The sequence below is a fragment of the Panthera leo genome, chromosome B4 (assembly GCF_018350215.1).
Source record: "Panthera leo isolate Ple1 chromosome B4, P.leo_Ple1_pat1.1, whole genome shotgun sequence".
NCBI lineage: Eukaryota > Metazoa > Chordata > Mammalia > Carnivora > Felidae > Panthera > Panthera leo.
The window spans coordinates 129541448-129560880 of record NC_056685.1 but is presented as its reverse complement, the minus strand read 5'-3'; the positions used below and the strand labels follow the sequence as shown (position 1 = coordinate 129560880).

General features: G+C 41.3%; 1 protein-coding gene across 8 annotated transcripts in view; it reads left to right on the top strand.

The window, feature by feature from the left end:
• Positions 1 to 19433, top strand: part of RBFOX2 (RNA binding fox-1 homolog 2) — a 281671-nt gene that overhangs the window by 73700 nt on the left and 188538 nt on the right. For 7 of the 8 annotated variants that reach the window (XM_042947678.1, XM_042947675.1, XM_042947681.1 and 4 more), the window contains exon 2: positions 16572 to 16622. The exons of the other annotated variant lie outside the window; for it this stretch is intronic. In XM_042947678.1, the coding sequence (XP_042803612.1) occupies positions 16572 to 16622 (51 nt within the window). The remainder of the gene's footprint in view (positions 1 to 16571; positions 16623 to 19433) is intronic. 8 annotated transcript variants of the gene reach the window in all.

Genomic DNA, 19433 nt, shown 5'->3' with positions numbered 1-19433 from the left:
AATACCAATTTATAGCCCACATAAACAAAAGTTCTTTGGAAGCTTTCATAATTTTTTAAGAAAGTAAAGAGATCCTAAGACCAAAAAGTTTGAGAATTGCCACCCTACCTTTTTTTTTTTCTTAATATATAATGGTTGAGGTCTCTTAAATATGTCACGAATGGGTCTTGACCCAGAGCTTGAAAACGTACTGAGCTAGAGTTACAGGGATTGCCTTGTGAAGGGAGTTGGACTTTGCTAGATTTTACTTAGGTTGAATTGATGTGGGAGAACACCCTAAGGTGTGAAGTAAGTTGAGTAGAGTTGATACCTGGAGATAGCTGTTTGCAGTACTTCTCTGTAAACCCCATTTACATCTTGCCTTCTGTGAGTTCCCCTTGTGATTTCTTCATGCCTTTCTCACTCCATTATCACACCAAGTACACTTGTTCCCTCTGGGCCTTAACATTTTATTGCATGATTCATGCCGTATTTATTTACATGCCTCTCTCTCTTACTGGACCAGGAGTTCCTTAAGAGAAGAATTAGTGACCTATTTGTCTTTCTATTTCTACCATGGTACAAGACCCATGAAAATCCCTTAATAAATGTTTGTTGAAGAAATAAATAAATGGGGAGGAAAAAGGAATGACCGGTAAGGCCAGATTTAGGGTGTTAGGAGCTTGAACATGGAAGCAGTGAAGGGCCATTAGCATGGGAGCGATATGGGCGATGTTTTATGAAATTAAACCTGGCCTTCCTTGGTAAGAAAATTGGGAGGAGGTGGATGGCGGCTGCTGGATGAGCCAAAGAACTATTATTACGGTAACTTAGGCTTGACTCAGGTGATCCAGGCCTAGATTAGGTGAATGCTTTTGTCATAGATAATGAGAGACATGTATCCTGAGGAATATTTACAAAAACATAAACATAATCACACCTATGCTACCTAACATTTATTGAATACTTATAATATCCTGAATACTGTGTTAAGGACTCAGTATGTATTATCTCATTTAATTTCCACAGCATCCTTGAGAGGTACAGTTGTTTCCATTTTTTTGATGATTAAGTAAAAATAACACATGTTCATTGTTGAAAAATTAGAAAATGCAGATAGGCAAAAGAAAAGTAGTGTGTATCATTGTAAATCGAAACTCGACACTGAGAGACAATCACTGAATATTTTGGGATATATCCTTTTAGACTTAAGAAGAAAAAGGTGTGTGTGCTGATATATGACTGCATATAAGGAAACCCTGAATATCAGGCTTTATGCTGTTTCCCCATCGAAAGGATGGGCTAACCTAAATATATAAACTTTTAGGGATGTTGACGAAAGAGGCAAATGTCTTTAAGATGTTAATTTTATTCATGCATATCCAAAATAATATACAAAATTATGTAAGTAGAAACATTTTATCTTTTAGGGTTTTTGAAGAAGATAAATACATACTCTACTATATCAGTGTCTGTATCTTTGCTTAGAACCATTTGAAGTCTTCAGACAGCTTTCTAGGCTATATGGTGAGATACAGCACTCATATCTGTTATAAGTCGCAGATGATTTATTTCAAGCTCTAAGTATCCATTCAGATGACACCAGGAAGGTTGGTTTTCTTTATTTGTGCTATATGGTCTACTGCATTGCTCAAAAAAAGTTTTTTTTTTTTTAATTGAGTTGAAATTCACCTAAAATTCAACCTTTTCAAATGAACAATTTGGTGGTATTTGTTACGTTCACAGTGTTGTGCAGCAACCACTCCTATCCGTTTCCGAACATTTTCATCACCCCCAAAAAGAACCCCACACCCACTCAGCAGTCACCCTCCATTTTCCCTTCTCTTCGGCCTCTGACAATCACCGGTCTGCTTTCTGCCTCTATGAATTTACTGTTCTGCATATTTCATATAAATGGAATCATACAATATGTGACTTTTTGTATCTGGCTTCTCTCATTTAGCATAATGTTTTCAAGGTTCATCCATATTGTTGCATATATCAGTACTCTGTTTTTCTTTATAGCTGAATATTCCTTTGTATACATATTGCCACAATTTGCTTATCTGCTCTTTAGTTGATGCACATTTGTGTTGTTCCTGCCTTTTAGCTGTTGTGCATAGCACTTTGATGAACGTGTGTATAAGCATTTGTTTATCTGTTTTTGGTTCTTTGGGGAATATACCTAGGAGTGGAATTGCTGGGCCATATGGTAATTCTATATTTAACTTTTTGAGGAACCACCGAACTGTTTTCTGCAGCAGCTGAACCATTTTATATTCCCACCAGCAGTGTACAAGGGTCGGTTTGTCAATTTATTTTTAATGAGGAACACAATAAGATGGGGGAAAGTAAAGAGAAAATATGTGTGGCCTTTGAGTTTATTAGAGCTTTGTATCTCAGATTTTGCCTGACGGACTTATTAAATATTTAACATCACTTCAGCGCTGAGAATGAAATTTAGCGTAGGGAAATGTATCTAATCTATTTTAAGTGGTAGCAGACTAAGAAGTGAAGATTGGAGAAGTGAAAGAAGGGAAATTTAAATAGACTTGAAATTCCTTGAAGGCAAAGGACCTATTCAACTTTGCATCCTCTGTATTTAATAAAATGCTTGGCGTGGCATAGGTTGTGCTGGATTTCCCCAAGACTATCCTAGGGCCAGCGATTCACTGGCATGTACAGAACTCCACATGTAGTTCTTATACATGGCTCATGTTCACTGTCATGGCTGTGAATTATAACATTGAAAGTGCAAAGCAGAACCAGCAGTGGGAAAGAGCGCCTGGGGGTGAAGTCCAGAAGAAATCAGCCTCAAGCTTCCAAGAGTTCTCTCCCAGGGGAGTCACACAGGATGCGCTTTGCTTCCTCCAGCAGCAAGTTGTGGCAGTGTCGTCTATCAGGGAAGCTTATTGGAGACATAGCGCTGAGATTTTTCTTCTTTGAGGGTAAGTGGGAAGGGTTGTTCACAGAGGACCTCTGCCTACTACATACCACAAATCCAGACTTTTCCGAAGGAAATGTTCAGCATAAACCGTATTGTTTGCAGAATTCAGGCACGGTGGGCCGCTCTTATCAGTTCTGGGGACAGAACCCTCCCAGAATGAAATCTAAGTTCTCAGACACCGACCAAGACCAACCTCGCAAGCTGCCCTTTCTAAGGATAGCAGTCAAGCCTGCTATGTTCATTCTTTTCCTATGCTTAGGTGTTTTCGTTCCTTAAAAAGTGTTGCTAGGTTCTGTGAAAAAAAACTAAATACCATAGTAGAGAACCAGCAGGGACTTTAGTGTTAGACAGACCTACATTTGTATTACTGTAGGCAAATTGCATAGTTTTCTGAGCTTCAGTTTTCTTACTATAGAGAGAGACATTATGGAGTTTCATGAGAATACCAAGTGGTAACGTAAAGAACACTGATAACGTAAAGACGCTACGCATAGTGTCTGCCCTGTGTATAGTAAGTAGCTGTCAACGTTTTGTTTCAGCTCACCCGTATCAGGAAATAAAGAGAACTCGAAAGAGTAGCAGATGTACTCTAACAGCAAGTGTAATATAATGTAATAATCACATATATATATCATGTATATATTACGTATATATGATTATTACATTATATTATACCTGCTATTATATTACATCTGCTACTGGAGTTTTCTTTACTTCCTGATACAATATTGATATAATTAATATCTAATAGCAATACCCCTGGGGCTGAGATAAGGCACCAAAGGAAGAGCCTACCTCCCCTACCCCAGCGGCTGAGATCTGGACTTGGTTGGAGAGGGCGTGGCTGTGGCTTTCTGAGTGGCAGAGAAGTAATTCCCCTGTGATGCCAGACCTGCAGAACTTGTTGGAACTCTGCCTTTTTAAAAGTTGCCCAAAATCTATCTTCTAGGGTACAGGTTTTCTCTGCTGTCTGAGAGTAAAGTGTTCCTGTGAAACCTTTTGTAATCCAAAATGGAGTAAAGTGAAGAAACGATTACTATTAATATATATGGAGAAATTTTTGAACATTTCTAGCCTCCCAAAACAACTTCTCTTAAGTGTTTTTGGTACCTTTGGACACGCGTTGCTAACAGATGCACAAAACAAAGATAAAGCACAGACGCTCACAAACCAGATACTAGTGTAGCTTTTTCTTTCAAGTGAAGTGGTGTAAGATAAATGTTCAGGAAGAGGGGGATGCGGGTCTTGAGGAAAGCTGTTGACAGGGAGTTGTCCTACCAGAGGTCCTGTGCCATATACCAGCCCAGGGGGGGTTCCTAGGGGAAGCTGCTGATGGCGAGGTGCTGCTGCCTGCTATTTTGCACTGCAGGAGCTGGAAGGGAGGAAGAGTCCTTGTCTTGTGGGAAACTGCTGAGAAAGCACCTTGGGACCTGGAAGCAAAACCCTTTCCGCTAAGATGCATTTCCTGTGCTCTCTACTGACACAGCTTGGCACCGTGCATGCTGTCGAAGGGAACCTGCTTAAAAGGCTCAGATCCATTTTCAGAGAGCAGGCAAAAAGGATGTATTTGGAGCTGGGAGTCAACTAATTGATAAGCGGCATATGGGTAGAACGCATATTTAATTCCAGATGCTCAGAAGCCAGGAAGAAGATGGCAAATAGAGATCTAAGGTACCCAAATGTCAGTAAGCCACATGCAAAAAACAAAACAAAACAAAACAAAAAAACCCAAAACAAACAAACAAACAAAACCAACTTGGACACTTATACCATACACAAAAATTAACTCAGAATGGATCTAAGACCTAAACACAAGAGCTGAAACTGTAAAACTCTTAGAAAAAAACACAGGGGTAAATCTTTCTGACCTTGGATTTGGCATCTTGGATATGACACTGAAAGTACAGATAAAAACAACAACAACAGGTAAATTGAACTTCAGGAAAATGAAAAACTTCTGTGGATCAAAGGATATATACCATCAACAGAATGGAAAGTAGCCCCAAATGGGAGAAAATATTTACAAATCATTTATCTAGTAAGGGATTACTATCCAAAATATTTAAAGAACTCCTTCCTACAACACGATAATAACAAAACAGGTCTAGGTGGTTTCACGGTGGGTGTCTTGGCCACAAGCAGTTTTGCTCCGTAACAAAATGGTTGTAAGGCAATTTTGTAGTAAAGGGTAAAAAATAACTGCTTGACAGTTTGGTTTGACAGTTGTTGGTTTCATTGAGTGGTGACAGTTTGGTTTCATTTCTCTATCGACATAGTACTCCTGTCTTTATATTATTATATAAGTCTTAGGCCTCCTTGTCAAGGTCCATATGGTGGCATAGTTTTGAACCCTTATCTCCCAAAGAACTTTGTAATGTCTGTTGGCAAACATGTGACAGGATGCCAAGAACAACAGTGTAGAAGGCTTTCACGATGCAGTACAGAGTCTAGTTATTAATAGACACCCTAGTATTTGGAAACGGATACCTCTTCTAATGAAGTAAGAAGTTCTAGTGAAAGAAAAAGTGAGATGCCAAACAAGGAGACCAATCAGGAAGCAAAAAAAAAAAAAAAAAAAAAAAAAAGTAAAGTACTAAGCGTAATACGATGAATGACAGACTTGGAAGACAAGTGCTAGGCATAATTTAAATATTAAACATAGAATTGCCAATAATCCAGCCATTCTGCTTCTGGATGTATACCCACAGAAGTGAAAGCAGGGTGAAAGCAGGGACTCCATATTTGCACACCCATGTTCATAGTAGCCTTATTCACTATAGCCAAAAGGTGGAAGCCACCCAGTGTACGTGAAGAGATGAATAGTTAAACAGAAGGGGTCTATCTATACAATGCAATATTGGCCTTAAAAAGAAGGAAGTTCTGACTTAAGCTACAGCGTGGATGAACCTTGAATACATTATGGTTAAGTCAGAACTTCCTGAACACTGGTTTTTTGAACACTGGTTACAAAAGGTTATGGTTCCACCTACATGAGGGTCCTGGAGTCGTCGACTTTACAGAGACAAAGTAGAATGGGGGTTGCCAGGGACGGGGGAAGGGGAGAATGGGGAATCGAAGGAGTAGTGAGTTTCACTTGGAGACAGTTCTGGAGACAGTGGTGAAGGTTCTACAACAGTGTGCTTGTACTTAACGCCACAGAACTGTACACTTAAAAATGGTGGAAATGGCAAATTTTATATTATTTCTATGTAACAACGATTTTTTAGAAAAGGAAAAAATAGAAACTGCTGAAGAATATTTATAGTCTGATGTCAGACCTTGGTACCAGAAGGAGTAGATGGAAGGGGAATTTTATTTATTATGTATGTACTTGGAAATACAATTTGGTTATCATGATTGAATTTTAATTAAAAAAATAAGTTAGAACCGAATGGGTTTGTAAGGAAATTGAAGAACTGGGAGTGTTAGCCAGTCAGGAATTGATCCCAGCAGGGTGGATTGCTAGATTGTGTGGAGCATCCATACATATGTCACAAGAGGCCGAGTTGCTTTGGTCACCTTAGAGCTGATCGCATTGATTTTTCTGTCGTTGAATGCTGGAATGGATTCATAACGTTACTAGTTGTTACCTCGTGTTTGAACACCTTCAGGTGATGCGGGATGGCCATTCGGCACGTATTTTTAAAGAACTGGCTTTAACATAAGCTAAGAAAAATCGATTGTTGTTGATTTGGAAATTGGTTACTTTGTAGGAATGAGTCCTCTTAGACTGATTGAATTTCTGGAGTCATTTGCGACTGATAGACAGGGGGGCGGGGAGGGAATTCTTGTGGAACTCCCTCACAGTGTGTTACATCCGAGAGATTAAGGAATTTGGCCAGAGTCACACCGTTAGAAGGTGGCACAGCCGGCTGTCTCACTCCCAGAGTCCATGCTTTCTCTATCGCTCATGAGTGGAGCTCCTTACAGCGGCAGTGAGCAGAGTCTGAGGCGTCAACAGCTTCCATGATTTGAGAGTCCAGGGTTCTAGGCTGTAGGTTCTCTTTTCTGGCTGCTTTGTTGAATGACTGTGGGCAGAGTACTTCTCTTGCAGTGTCAGTTTCCTCAGCTGTAAGAAAAGGGTTTTGATTGGTTATCTCTTTGAACTCTGTGGTTGTTCTTGAAAAGAGGACGTTTTAGTGTGTTCCAAAGGTGGGCTGCCAGGACCCAGTAAATCCCTGTGTCAGCTTTTAGCATGAACATATTACTCACACTGGGGCATTTTTATTTTAACTTAGAAAAGAAAAAAAGAAGACGGTGTTTGGGGTGGGAGGTGGTGAGTATAACAAAGTACTATCATCAGTTGTCTTGACTGGGATGTAGAATAAATTATGTCTTATTTTACTGGATCATGAAAGCTTGGTTTACCAGTTACCAGTTGCATTTATGTTGGGACCGTGTTGTTAGATACCACCAGATTCATATCCCTTCTAAGTCTTCATCTTGTCTCTGGGTACCTTGAATCCTATATGGCTTGGAAGCAGAATGATGCCCTGGGATTGCTTAGCAATCTGTCTTCCTGAGCCGAAGATTCTTGTTACTGGGATTGGTTTTTGCATGCCATAACATATGGAATTTAGGTACTAGTCTTCAGTTCCTGTGGTCTCCCCTCCCATGTCCACACTTGGAAAACAAGTTACTTTGGTTGCAAAACAAGGTAGTGAAATATCTTAGGAAACTCGACTCGCTTTTTCCAGCCAGTATGGTTTAAATCAATCTTCCTTCCATTGTTAAATGTGCATAGGGTAATGTGAGGTTCATTTTCAGCCACAAATAAGTCTGTGAAAAATCTGGACTTGTTAGCATTGCCCAAGTTTTGTTTGTAGAGGACAGCTTTGTTTCTTTCCGTCGCTTCTTTTTACTTTTCCTCTCCCCAGATTGCCTGGTGGCAGGAATTTACTTTGTTCCGTTCTCAATATTTTTCTTCCTCTTTCATTTGGTGAAATGGGTTTGATTTTGTTAGACACGAAAGACAACCAGGTGCGTTTTGATTTTTTTTTTTTTTAATTATTGCTTGATGTAACTTCATTGTGCATTTCCGGTTTTCTACACCCTGCCTCTAGACAGTCCTCATCAGTGATAGAAACCAATGAGAAATACCCTTGTAATACATCTCTGGATGTTGAACACACAATCTGTTAAGTAGGTGAAACCAGGGAAGTTTGGTAGAGGGTGTCCTTCATAGGCTCCTGTTAATATTTCATGGATCATTCCGTTGTTTAGAGGTTATGGCTAAAGTATTCTATCACTACTATATTTCTGTATGAATGTAGGGATTTTTTTGATCTTCAGTGTTGTTAATTTCTCCTAACACTTCTTTTTTAACTGTATTTTAAAAATGCTTAAGGAAGGGCACCTGGGTGGCTCAGTTGGTTGAGTGTCCGACTCTTGGTTTCTGCTCAGGTCATGAACCCATGGTTGTGGATCAAGCCCTGTGTTGGGTTCCACGCCGAGTGTGGAGTCTGCTTGGGATTCTCTCTCTCTCCTCTGACTCTCTTCCCTGTGCTCTCTTCTGTTTCTGAAAAATAAAAGTAAATGCTTAAGGAAACAGTACCTTTTGCTTTTCAAAAAAGAAAAAAGCAGATACGGTGTCTTTTAGAAAAAAGAAATGTTTTTTTTTTTTAATTTTTTTTTTTTTTTAGTTTATTTTTGAGACAGAGGGAGACAGAGCATGAATGGGGAGGGGCAGAGAGAGAGGGAGACACAGAATTGGAAGCAGACTCCAGGCTCTGAGCTGTCAGCACAGAGCCCGACGCGGGGCTCGAACTTATGGACCGTGAGATCATGACCTGAGCCGGAGTTGGAAGCTCAACCGACTAAGTCACCCAGGCGCCCCTGAAATACTGTGTCTTTTAAGCATGCATCGGTCAGTCACGGTGCTGAGGTGTGGTCCTCCAGTGAGCACCCTCCCCCCCCCCATTCCCACACACACTGTTCTAGAAGATCTTCTGGAGGCCTGACTGTTGTTGGTTATGGGATCAGTCACATTCTCTTGTAATTATTATGAGTTTGAGCTCCTCAAGGCAAGGATACCAACGCTGTGCTTGTCATAAGGTGATTGTTCAATCACTCATACTGAATAAAGGAAGGATTCTTTGGCTTAAGTGGATTTTTCAAACATAGGTGCATGTGGGAGCTTCTAAGCCACCTGTGAAAGAATACAAAAGTCAGCTGCTGTTTTTCTTCTCTCGGTGTCCACTCTACACGCGTGATCCACTGCAGTTCTTTATTTGACCATTACTTAAGGAGCCTTCTGTTACAGGCCTGCTAACCAGAAGCTTCTAAACAGGTTTACTTGCTGACCTCTAGTCACTAAGGATTCTTGTGGTTTGTATTTTATTTCTTATATCTTCTTCTTATTTTTGAGCAGCCTCTGTGCCTACGCAGAGTCCGTTTTGAACTCTTCCGGTCTTGCTCGGCCAGAACGTTTGCTTATGTAGGCCCATGCATAGCTGCTGAAGCCTGTTCTCTTGGAGTTTAACACGTCCGATTTCTAGCCTGTCCGTTCCATTAGCCAGCCTTGTAATTCCATGTCTACTTTAAGTATCAGTTATTATTTTCACACTGATTAAGAACTCAGATCTGCACATCTTGGACTGTCAACATTGTCCCAGGGCCAGAGGAGTGTTCTTTACTATGGTCACGAGGCAGCAGAGGTACTGGGTACAGAGTTAAGGTCTAAGTGTGAAGGTGCCTCAGCCACTGTCATTAGCTGTTTGGCCTCAAGCAAATCACTTAATCTTTCTGAGATTCAGTTTTGTTATCTGTAAAATGAGGGTCATAAAACCTATTTTCTGCATCATGAGGACTAAATAAGATTATATGAAGGTGTTTTTGGAAGTTATAAAGCACTACGGAACACTGGCAATGGTGACTTTTTTTAGTTCTTTATAATGTTCCAAGCAATATGTGGATTTTACATTTCGTCAAATTGAAACAATTCAGATAAAGCATGCCCTTTCAGCCTTCCACAGATCATACTCTTCTCCCTAGAGGTAACCCCTGTGCATTTATTTACTTTCTAATATGCATGTAGAAATACCTCTTAAAATTTTTTTTTTTTTTTAATATTTATTTTTGAGAGAGAGAGAGGGAGAAAGAGACAAAGTGTGAGAGGGGCAGGGAAAGAGAGAGAGGGAGACACAGAATCTGAGCTGTCAGCACAGAGCCCGACGCGGGGCCCTAACCCACAAACCATGAGATCATGACCTGAGCCGAAGTCGGATGCTTAACCAACTGAGCCACTCAGGCACTCCTGTAGAAATACCTCTTTAAAAAAACAGCACGCTATTCTGCTGTCATTTAGTATGACTTGAGATAGTTCATAGAGGTTTTATCTTTTTAAAAGCTTGCACAGGGGTGTCGAAATAATAGAATAGCATTAGTTTCTCATTATTAACGGAGACTGAGGTTCTTTCCAGTTTTTCACTGTGAGAAACAGCGCCGCGTTGAAAGTCTTTGCACACGATTCTTTGAGCACGTGTGCAAGTGATTATCTAGAGTGGCTGCACAGGTCAGAGATGTGAAATTACAGGAAGGTATGTGCATTTAGCATTTTAATGATTATTGTCAAATTGCTCTCCAAAGCAGTGGTCTCAATATACTTCTGTTCTTACTATTAGATGTGAAGGTGCCTATTTACTCTTCTTCTTGCTAACTTGTGATGTTTTCATGTTCATTTTTGCCAGTCTCAGGAGTGAAAAATTATACGTCAAATCCAAAAGAACGTTCATAGACAGCATGGTTTGTGAGTGCAAACAGAAAGCATAACTGGAAACAGCTTAAAAATCTATTAACAGGAAAGTAAGGCTGGTCCATAAATTGCGGCATAGTCGTAAATAAGATAGGGTACCAAACAGTAGTCCCCGTTAGTGAAATACAGTAACTGTTCATAAGGGGAGTTGAATCTCATGGTTTCGAGCAAAAAAAGGAAATTGCTGAAGAATGCGTACAATAAGATCCATTTTTATAAATTAAACAATATGCAAAGTTAATGCATTTTGGAGGGACAGATTTGTACATGATAAAGTTAGAAAGGTGAGCGAGCCTTTGTCATTAAGTGTAGGCCACTTTCAGAGAGACAGAGTTTCTGAGAGCTGGTGAGTTCCAAGGAGCCTGATCTGAGAGATGGGGGAGAGAAGAGCCTGACCTTGCTGAGAGGCCGGCGAAGGAGTGAATCCATTTCCTCTGACATATATCTGTGCAACGTATTATATTTGTCTTTGCTGTTAAAGTTTCTTTTCTTTTTTTTGTTACTTATTTTGAGAGAGGTAGAGAGAGAGTACGTGTGCGCAGGGGAGGGGCAGAGAGAGGGAGAGAAAGAATCCCAAGCAGGCTTGGCAGCCTGGAGTCCACCATGGGGCTTGACCAGAGATCCAGACCTGAGCTGAAATCAGGAGTCCGACGCTCAGCCAGCTAAGCCACCCAGGCGCCCTTTTGCTGTTAAAGTTTCTGACAATACCGGCTTCTAGGAATGTGACTTTTTTCCTTATAAAAAGTTCTCTGCATTGCTGAACTCAAGAATAGAGTTTATATGTGGGATATTCTCTGGGAGTGATGAATGTTAATTTTGCTTATTGGTGTTTTCCATTATTATCTTTTTTTTTTTTTTTTTTTTTTTTTTTAGTTTACTCATTTATTTTGAGGGAGAGAGAGGGCAGCATGAGCAGGGGAGGGGCAGAGAGAGAGGGGGAGAGAATCCCAAGCAGGCTCCTTGCTGTCAGCACATGGAATGAGACATGAGGCTCAATCCCACATTGACATTGTTACCTGAGCTGAAATCTAGAGTCAGGCACTCAACTGACTGAGCCACCCAGGCACCCTTCCATTGCTTTCTTAAATATTGTGGAGTGGTTATTACAAAAGAGAAGTTGATGAAATGGAAATAACAGGGGCTTTGGAATCCAGCAGACCTGGGTTGATAGTTTTTTCCCACTTAGTACCTATGCTTTATTATCTTCTCCTCTTTGTTGTTTTCTCTTCCTCTTCCCTTCCATCCTGAGACTATACCTGGATTTAATGTTCAATATCTAGCAGTTATCATCACCTTTATCATCATCACTGTTAATATTTATAGGGAATGATGTCGAATTGAATTATAGAATCTAGAACAAATAAGGCACTTGTAGATTTCAGAAGAGCCCTGTTCTTTTTGTCACAGTCTAAGCTGTATGTCTCCCCTGTAAAAATTAGTGTGAAAGTAGCTAGATTGCCTGTTATTACTATTATTAAATAACAGGTTGATTGACATAGAACTCACAGACCATGGGGCTCCTGGGTGGCTCAGGTGGTTGAAGGTCCAACTCCGGATTTTGGGTCAGGTCATGATCCCAGGATGCTGGGATTGAGCCCTGCATTGGGTTCTATGCTGAGTGTGGAGTCTGCTTAAGATTTCATTCATTCATTCTCTTTCTCTCTCTACCCCTCCCCCCACCACCCACCTGACCCCTTCCCCACTCTCACACTCTCTAAAATTAAAAAAAAAAAGGGGCACCTGGGTGGCTCAGTCAGTTAAGTGTCCGACTTTGGCTCAGGTCATGATGTCACAGTTCGTGAGTTTGAGCCCCGTGTCAGGCTCAGAGCCCGGAGCCTGCTTCAGATTCTGTGTCTCCCTCTCTCTCTGCCCCTAACCCACTTGCACTGTTTCTCTCTCTCTCAAAAAAATAGATACACGCTAAAAAAAATATAAAAAAGAATTTGCAGACCATAAATCTCACCCTTTTAAATTGATTTTAGTAGTTTTTAGTGTTGTGGCAGTTTTTAGTATAATCATCAAGTTGTGCGTCTGTCATCACTAATTCAAGAACATTGTCACTACCATAGACAAACCCAGTACCTGTTACCACTCATTCCCCTTTCTGCCCTTTTATCCCCTAGAGCTGCTAATCTCTTTTCTTTATGGATTTGCCCATGCTGGATATTTCATATAAATGGAGTCATACAATTTGCTGCCTTTGTCTGTTTTTTTTCCCCCCCACTTAGCATGGTGTTTTCAAGATTACCTGTTTGTCTCAGCACTTCATTCCTTTGTATTGCCCAGTAACATTGTTATGAATGTATCATACTTTACTTATGCATTCAGCAACTGGTGAACATTTGGATTGTTTCGACTTTTTGGCGATTATGGAATAAAGCTGCTTCGTACATTTCTGAACAAGGTTTTACGTGGATATGTGTTTTCAGTTTTCTTTCTTACCCCAAGTGGAGTTGCCGGATCATATGGTAACTCTGTTTTAACATTTGGAGGAACTGCGGGCCTGTTTCCAAAGTGCCCGTACCATTTTACCTTCCTGCCAGCAGTGTATGAGATTCCAGTTTCTCCACATCCTCACTAAAGTTTATCTTGTTCCCGTAACGGGTGTGAAGTATTTTCTCATTACGGTTTTGATTTGCATTTCACTAATGACTAAAGATATTGAGCATCTTTTCATGTACCTACTGGCCGTTTGTACATCTTTGGAGAACTTCCTATGGAAATCCTCCGTTTTATTTTTATAGCTTTTTTTTTTTTTTAATGTTTATTTATTTTTGAGAGAGAGACAGAGAGATAGAGCGTGAACAGGGGAGGAGCAGAGAGAAAGGGAGACACAGAATCCGAGCTGTCAGCACAGAGCCTGACGCGGGGCTCGAACTCATGAACCGTGAGATCAGGACCTGAGCCGAAGTTGGACGCTGAACCGACTGAGCCACCCAGGCGCCCCATTCTTTCCCCATTTTCAAGTTTGGGTTGTCTTTTTAAGAGTTCTGTATGTATTGTGAATACAGGCCTCTTATCAGACGTATGACTTGCCGTATTTTCTCCCATTCTGTGAGTTGTCTTTTCATTTACTTGGTGGAGTCCCCCCTCACTTTATTGAAGTATAGTTGACCCATAACCACGTATAAGTTGAAGGTGTACAAGGTTTTGATTTGGTACATTTATGTATTGGGAAGTGACTGCCAGCACAGTGTTGGCTAACACCAGCCTCATGTCACAGAATTGCCATTTATTTTTTATGGTGAGAACATTTAAGATCTGTTTTTTTAGGAGCTTTTTTTTTTTTTTTTTTTTTTGTTTATTTATTTTAGAGACAGACAGAGCACAAGTGGGGGAGGGGCAGAGAGAACCGGAGACAGACTCTGAAGCAGGCTGAAGGCTCCGAGCTGTCAGCACAGAGCCCGACGCGGAGCTTGAACCCACGAACCATGAGATCATGACCTGAGCCGAAGTCGGACACTCAACCGACTGAGCCACCGGGTGCCCCCCCACCCTTTTAATGTTTATTTACTTTTGAGAGGGCGGGGAGGGGCAGAGAGAGAGGGAGACAGAAAATTTGAAGCAGGCTCTGCACGGTCAGCACAGAGCCCGATGCTGGGCTCAAATTCACAAACCATGAGATCACGATGTGAGCTGAAGTCGACGCTTAACCGGCTGAGCCCACCCAGGCACCCCTTCTTTTTCTTTTTTAAAGTTTAGTTGTATTGAGTGGGGGAGGGGCAGAGAGCGAGAGGGAGAGAGAATATCCCAAGCGGGATCCCCGCTGCCAGCACGGAGCCAATGCGGGGCTCCGTCTCTCACAAACTGTGAGATCGTGACACGAGCCAAAACCAAGAGTTGGACGCTTCACCAGCTGAGCCATGCAGGCGCCCTGCAACTCTCAAGTATATAATACGGTATTATTAATTATAATCACTATGTTAGGCGGGAGATTCCCAGAATTGATGGTGTCCTTTGAGCCCCAGAAATTTTTAATTTTCTTGAAGCCGAATTTATCTGTTTGTCCTTTGTCACGGGTGTTTTTGGTGTCATACTGAAGAAGCTGTTGCCTAACGAGAAATCGTGAAGATTTACTTCTGTGTTTTCTTCTAAGAGTTTTGTGGTTTTAGGTGTGTGATCTGTTTTGAGTTAATTTTCTGTATGGGATGAGATAGCGTTCTAACTTCATTCTTTGATATGTGGGTATCCATTTGTTTCACCATTTGTTGAAGAGTGTTCTTTCTTGCTTCGATTTTCTTGGCATCCTCTTAAAAAATCAGTTGGTTATAGTTTTAAGGGTTTGATTCTGGACTCTCAGTTGTAGCCCATTGATCTGTATGTCTATTCCTTAGGCCAGTATCACACTATGTTGATGACTGTAGCTTTGCAGGAAGCTTTGAAATCCGGAAACATGAATCCTTCTGCTTCACTCTTCCTCGGGATTGTTTTGGTACCTATAATTTTTCAAGGCTGTTATCTTTGATGTGCTTTCTCTGCGGAGGCTTCATTTATAAACATCCAGAACAGAGACTAAGGAATCAAAAAGGAGAACTTGGATTGTCTATGATTGAATCAGTGATGGATGGCAAAATAACTTCTGCTTGTTGAGCTCCATGTATGTATTTCTGCATCGTTTTGTGTGCCCACCACGTGTTAGACGCTGTGCTAGATAGCAGGGAAACCACGATGAACACACAAGGTGTCTCTGCAGTGGGCTTAAGTTGGCTCCTTGCTTTCATGTTTTTGAAAACAGGGCGGGTATTTGATAACCAAAGGTAAGGATATAATCACAGCAGATGTACCATTGGTTGGAAAGCGCTCTCTTGCCATATGTGAACGTCCCATCCGTGAAAATTCTTACCTTGTTAATCTGCTAGTCTGAATGAAAATATAAATGGATGGAAGAAGAGGATGAGCGTCTTCCGGGGAGCGGTGTTGAGCACGTTGAAAAAAATTACAAAAGCATATTCTCATTTACACTTTTATGGGCACGTGTATCTCTTCCCATTTAAAAGTTCACTTAAAGACAAGGGCCTTGTGTCCCTTACCTTTCTTACTGATGACTATCAGTCATTTAACAGTACTTGAAAAATATTAGGTGTTCAGTACATGTTGACTGAATCATTGAATGGGTCAAGCCATGAATGAGTGCTCAGATCATATCACCTTATACTAATAGGGTTTGCATAGCTTTTATTGACTGTCATTCTTGCCCTTCAGGATTTTGATTTAGTGGTTAATGTGAAGATGAGACACTCACTATGGTATACTGTTACAAAAATCTGATTAAGGCATATGTCATATGAAAAGGAAATTGTACAAATAGCCTCAGTGCATTTTAATTTATACATGTTCGGAGTCACTCGGGTCTCTAGGGTCATAGAGGGTGATAGAGGAAGGGATTTCATGTAGGTTTCAAAGAACTGAAGGAATGCATATTGACAGGGGGGTGTGGCTAAAACTTCCAGACCAAGACGTAGTTCTCAGTAGGGGTGGTACTGTTGAGCCAGGAGACTTCTGGAAATATGTGAATGTTTTTGGTTGTCCCTAGTGTTCAGGATTGCCGGTGGCTTTTAGTGGTTAAGGGCCAGGGATGCTAAAGTCTCACAGTTAGGAGTTGATTTGCCCCAGATCTCAGTTGGCTCCCCGTTTGAGGTACACTGAAAAGGAAACAATTAGCTGAACGAGGAAAATAGAGTTTATGAATGGTGTTTTGAAGCAAATACTATGTTTGCTTGGTTTCGTTTTTGCCGTTGTTGAGGCTGCTGGCAGGGGTACAGTTAGAGTGGAATATAGTGATAGAACATCTTAAGGACTGTTGCAGGAATTTATATTTGATCAGTTTGGATGATTTGATGCTCCTTAACATTTCCTTTTGTCTTATACTTGATTTTCTTCTTTTTCTCTTAGAACGAGCCTCTGACTCCAGGTTATCATGGATTCCCAGCACGGGACAGCCAGGTTGGTATCTGCTGTGTCAGATGGGGTGTGTGTATGTGTGTGTGTTCGTTCTAAGGATGCTCTGGTAGAGAGCATTTCCAGAAAGTATTTTGGAGAGTGACGTGGTTAGTTTCAGCAGTGCATTTACATTTAAAGATACAAATAAAATACATGTCTTAATCCTAAAAGAATTGTAATCACGTTTCTGAAATTGTGGGTGTTATGGGGGAAAAAAACCAGGCACGCACAGACATAACCGCTTTTGTTTTCTCTTCTCCAGGCTGTTAGAATAATTTTGTAACCTGGTTTTCTTGGTGTTTCATAATTCTAAGTGCTGGACTTGTCTCTTAATTCACTGCCACTTAGCTCCTGCCTGCACAGATTTTTTTGAGTCCTTGCAATAATCTGCAACAAAAAATTCCATTCTCCTTCCTGGGGGAATTCAACCTTACGGTTTTAATCAGGAAGACTAGCTTGAGAGAGGGAAGTTTCTGCTGCCTTTCTTTGTTACATTGGGAGCATGATTGGAAAAAAGCCCAGGCCCTAGTGTGGGTTAGAGCAGCACTGCTTCCTATGAGACGCCCTCTGGGCGGTTTAGGTGAACGTACAAAATGCCTTCCTTGTCCTTCTGCTGTTTGAAACCTTGGGCAGGTGGGGCTGAAGATGAGTTAGGGTAGAAGAATAGGTAACTGCTGCCTCAGAGAAATGGTGTGGCCTGAGGTACCTACCCTCTGAAATTTACTCCTCGGAGCGCCTGGGTGGCTCAGTCGGTTAAGTGTCTGACTCTTGATATTGGCTCAGGTCAGGATCTCATGGTTCATGGGATCAAGCCCTGCATTGGACTCTGTGCTGACAGTGCAGAGCCTGCTTGGGATTCTCTCTCTCTCCCTGTCTCTCTGCCCCTCCCCCACTTGGTTGCACACACTCCCTCTCAAAATAAATAAACATTAAAAAATTTTTTTTTTTTTTTTTTTTTTTTTTTGAAATTTGCCTCCTTGCTGTTTGGGCATATTGATATTCTCCAGGAGATTTGAAAGGTTACCCCTAGTGATTATCTTTGAATGTCTATCCAACTTCCTCATAGGGTTGTCCAAAAAAGCCCCCAGTTTTAGGCTTGTCCAAGGGACATTGTATCATCAGAGTGTTAAACTAAAGGGTTGACGTAGTTCCTGTTTCCAGAAATTAATTGAATCTCATCGGAGCCCCTGGAGCTGATCTTGAAAACTAGGTTGGCACCATAATCAGTGGTCATCTATTGAGTGGCCTTCAGTATTCCGAGTATTTGCCCCGTTCTTGCACTTTGGGTGCTGGGTTAGTGTCAGACTGACTGGCCCCAGTTAGGGTGGGGAGGAACAGGGGGAGGGAAGATGTTGTTCATCTCTGTGTTTATCTCCCAGGGGGATCGTCACTGTTGGGATCGAAGTTTGTCCCTAGGGAAGCTTTTGTTAAAAAGATACAGTCGTTTACTTCAAATCTTTTTTTTTTTTTTTCATTTATTTTATTTTTTGTTCATATTATTTTGAGAGAGAGAGTGCGCGAATGGGGGAGAGGGGCAGAGGGAGGCAGAGAAAGAATCTTCAGCAGGCTCCGTGCTCAGTGCAGAGCCTGCCGTGGGGCTCAGTCCCGTGTCTCTGGGATCATGACCTGAGCCAAAATCATGAATCTGACGTTCAGCCGAGTGAGCCCCCCCAGCCGCCCCTCAAATCTAAAGTCAGAGGATTTTTTCTTTCTGGTTTGGGTCTGCTCTGGAGCTCTTGTAACAAGCTGTGAACTTTATGCCCTTTGATGGTAGTTCTAGAGCATGGTCACATATCAGGGAAGGTACTACTGCCTAGAGATCTAGCCCCCAGAGACTCTGTAACCAGGGTCTAAAAGTGCATTTAGTCATTCACCTATTTAGAAATACCTACAGGTGATGCTGCTTTGCAGCCACTGTCGAGAACTGCAGTCCTGTGGGCTACTTTAAAAGTAGTGACACGTTCCGTTTCATCCTGTACTTTTCACCTAGGACCCTTCAAATACAAAGGATCATGGTCAGTCTCTGTCTACCCTTGCATATCAACGCATATGTTTACTTATTTATAAAATGTTGCTTATTTTGGATATAGATTTATTTTATTTTTTTTAATGTTTATTTTTGAGAGAGAGAGACAGAGCATAAGCAGGGAAGGCACAGAGATAGAGAGGGAGACACAATCCCAAGGCAGGCTCCAGGCTCCAAGGTGTCAGCCCAGAGCCCGATGCAGGGCTCGAACCCACAAACTGCGAGGTCATGACCTGAGCCGAAGTCGGACGCCCAACCAACTGAGCCACCCAGGCACCCCTGGATGTCGGCTTATTTTAGATGTAGGAAGGTAAGACTAATTGAAGTAAAGCATGGGAATAGACGTACTGAGTTTAAAAGGATCTGAAAGGTACTGTATAATGCTGTGTTCTTCCTGTGAGGATTACAGATCAATAAAAACTAAGCAAAAGGAATTAAGAGGAATTTGTTAAAGCGTAGAAGTAGTCTTGTTGCTTGGAACTACTTTATTTTTCCTTTCTCTTGCGGTAGGGACACACTTCTGTAACCTGCGCATTTATCACTCAATACTGTCTCTGCTGTAGGCCTGTGCAGACCCTTTTGCCAAGGTTTAAAGCTGCTAATTTACTTTCAGGCACATTCCGATGGTGACAGGTTTATATTAGCTTATTTTCTTGGGCTTTATTTTGTTCTCTGACTGGATCTTTGAATTAGAGATCTTAGAGCAGTGCAAACAGGCAAATATTGAATGGCTGCTTGTTGTATTTGATGAATACAGAATCCAAATGAGTCCCGCTAATTAATGCGCC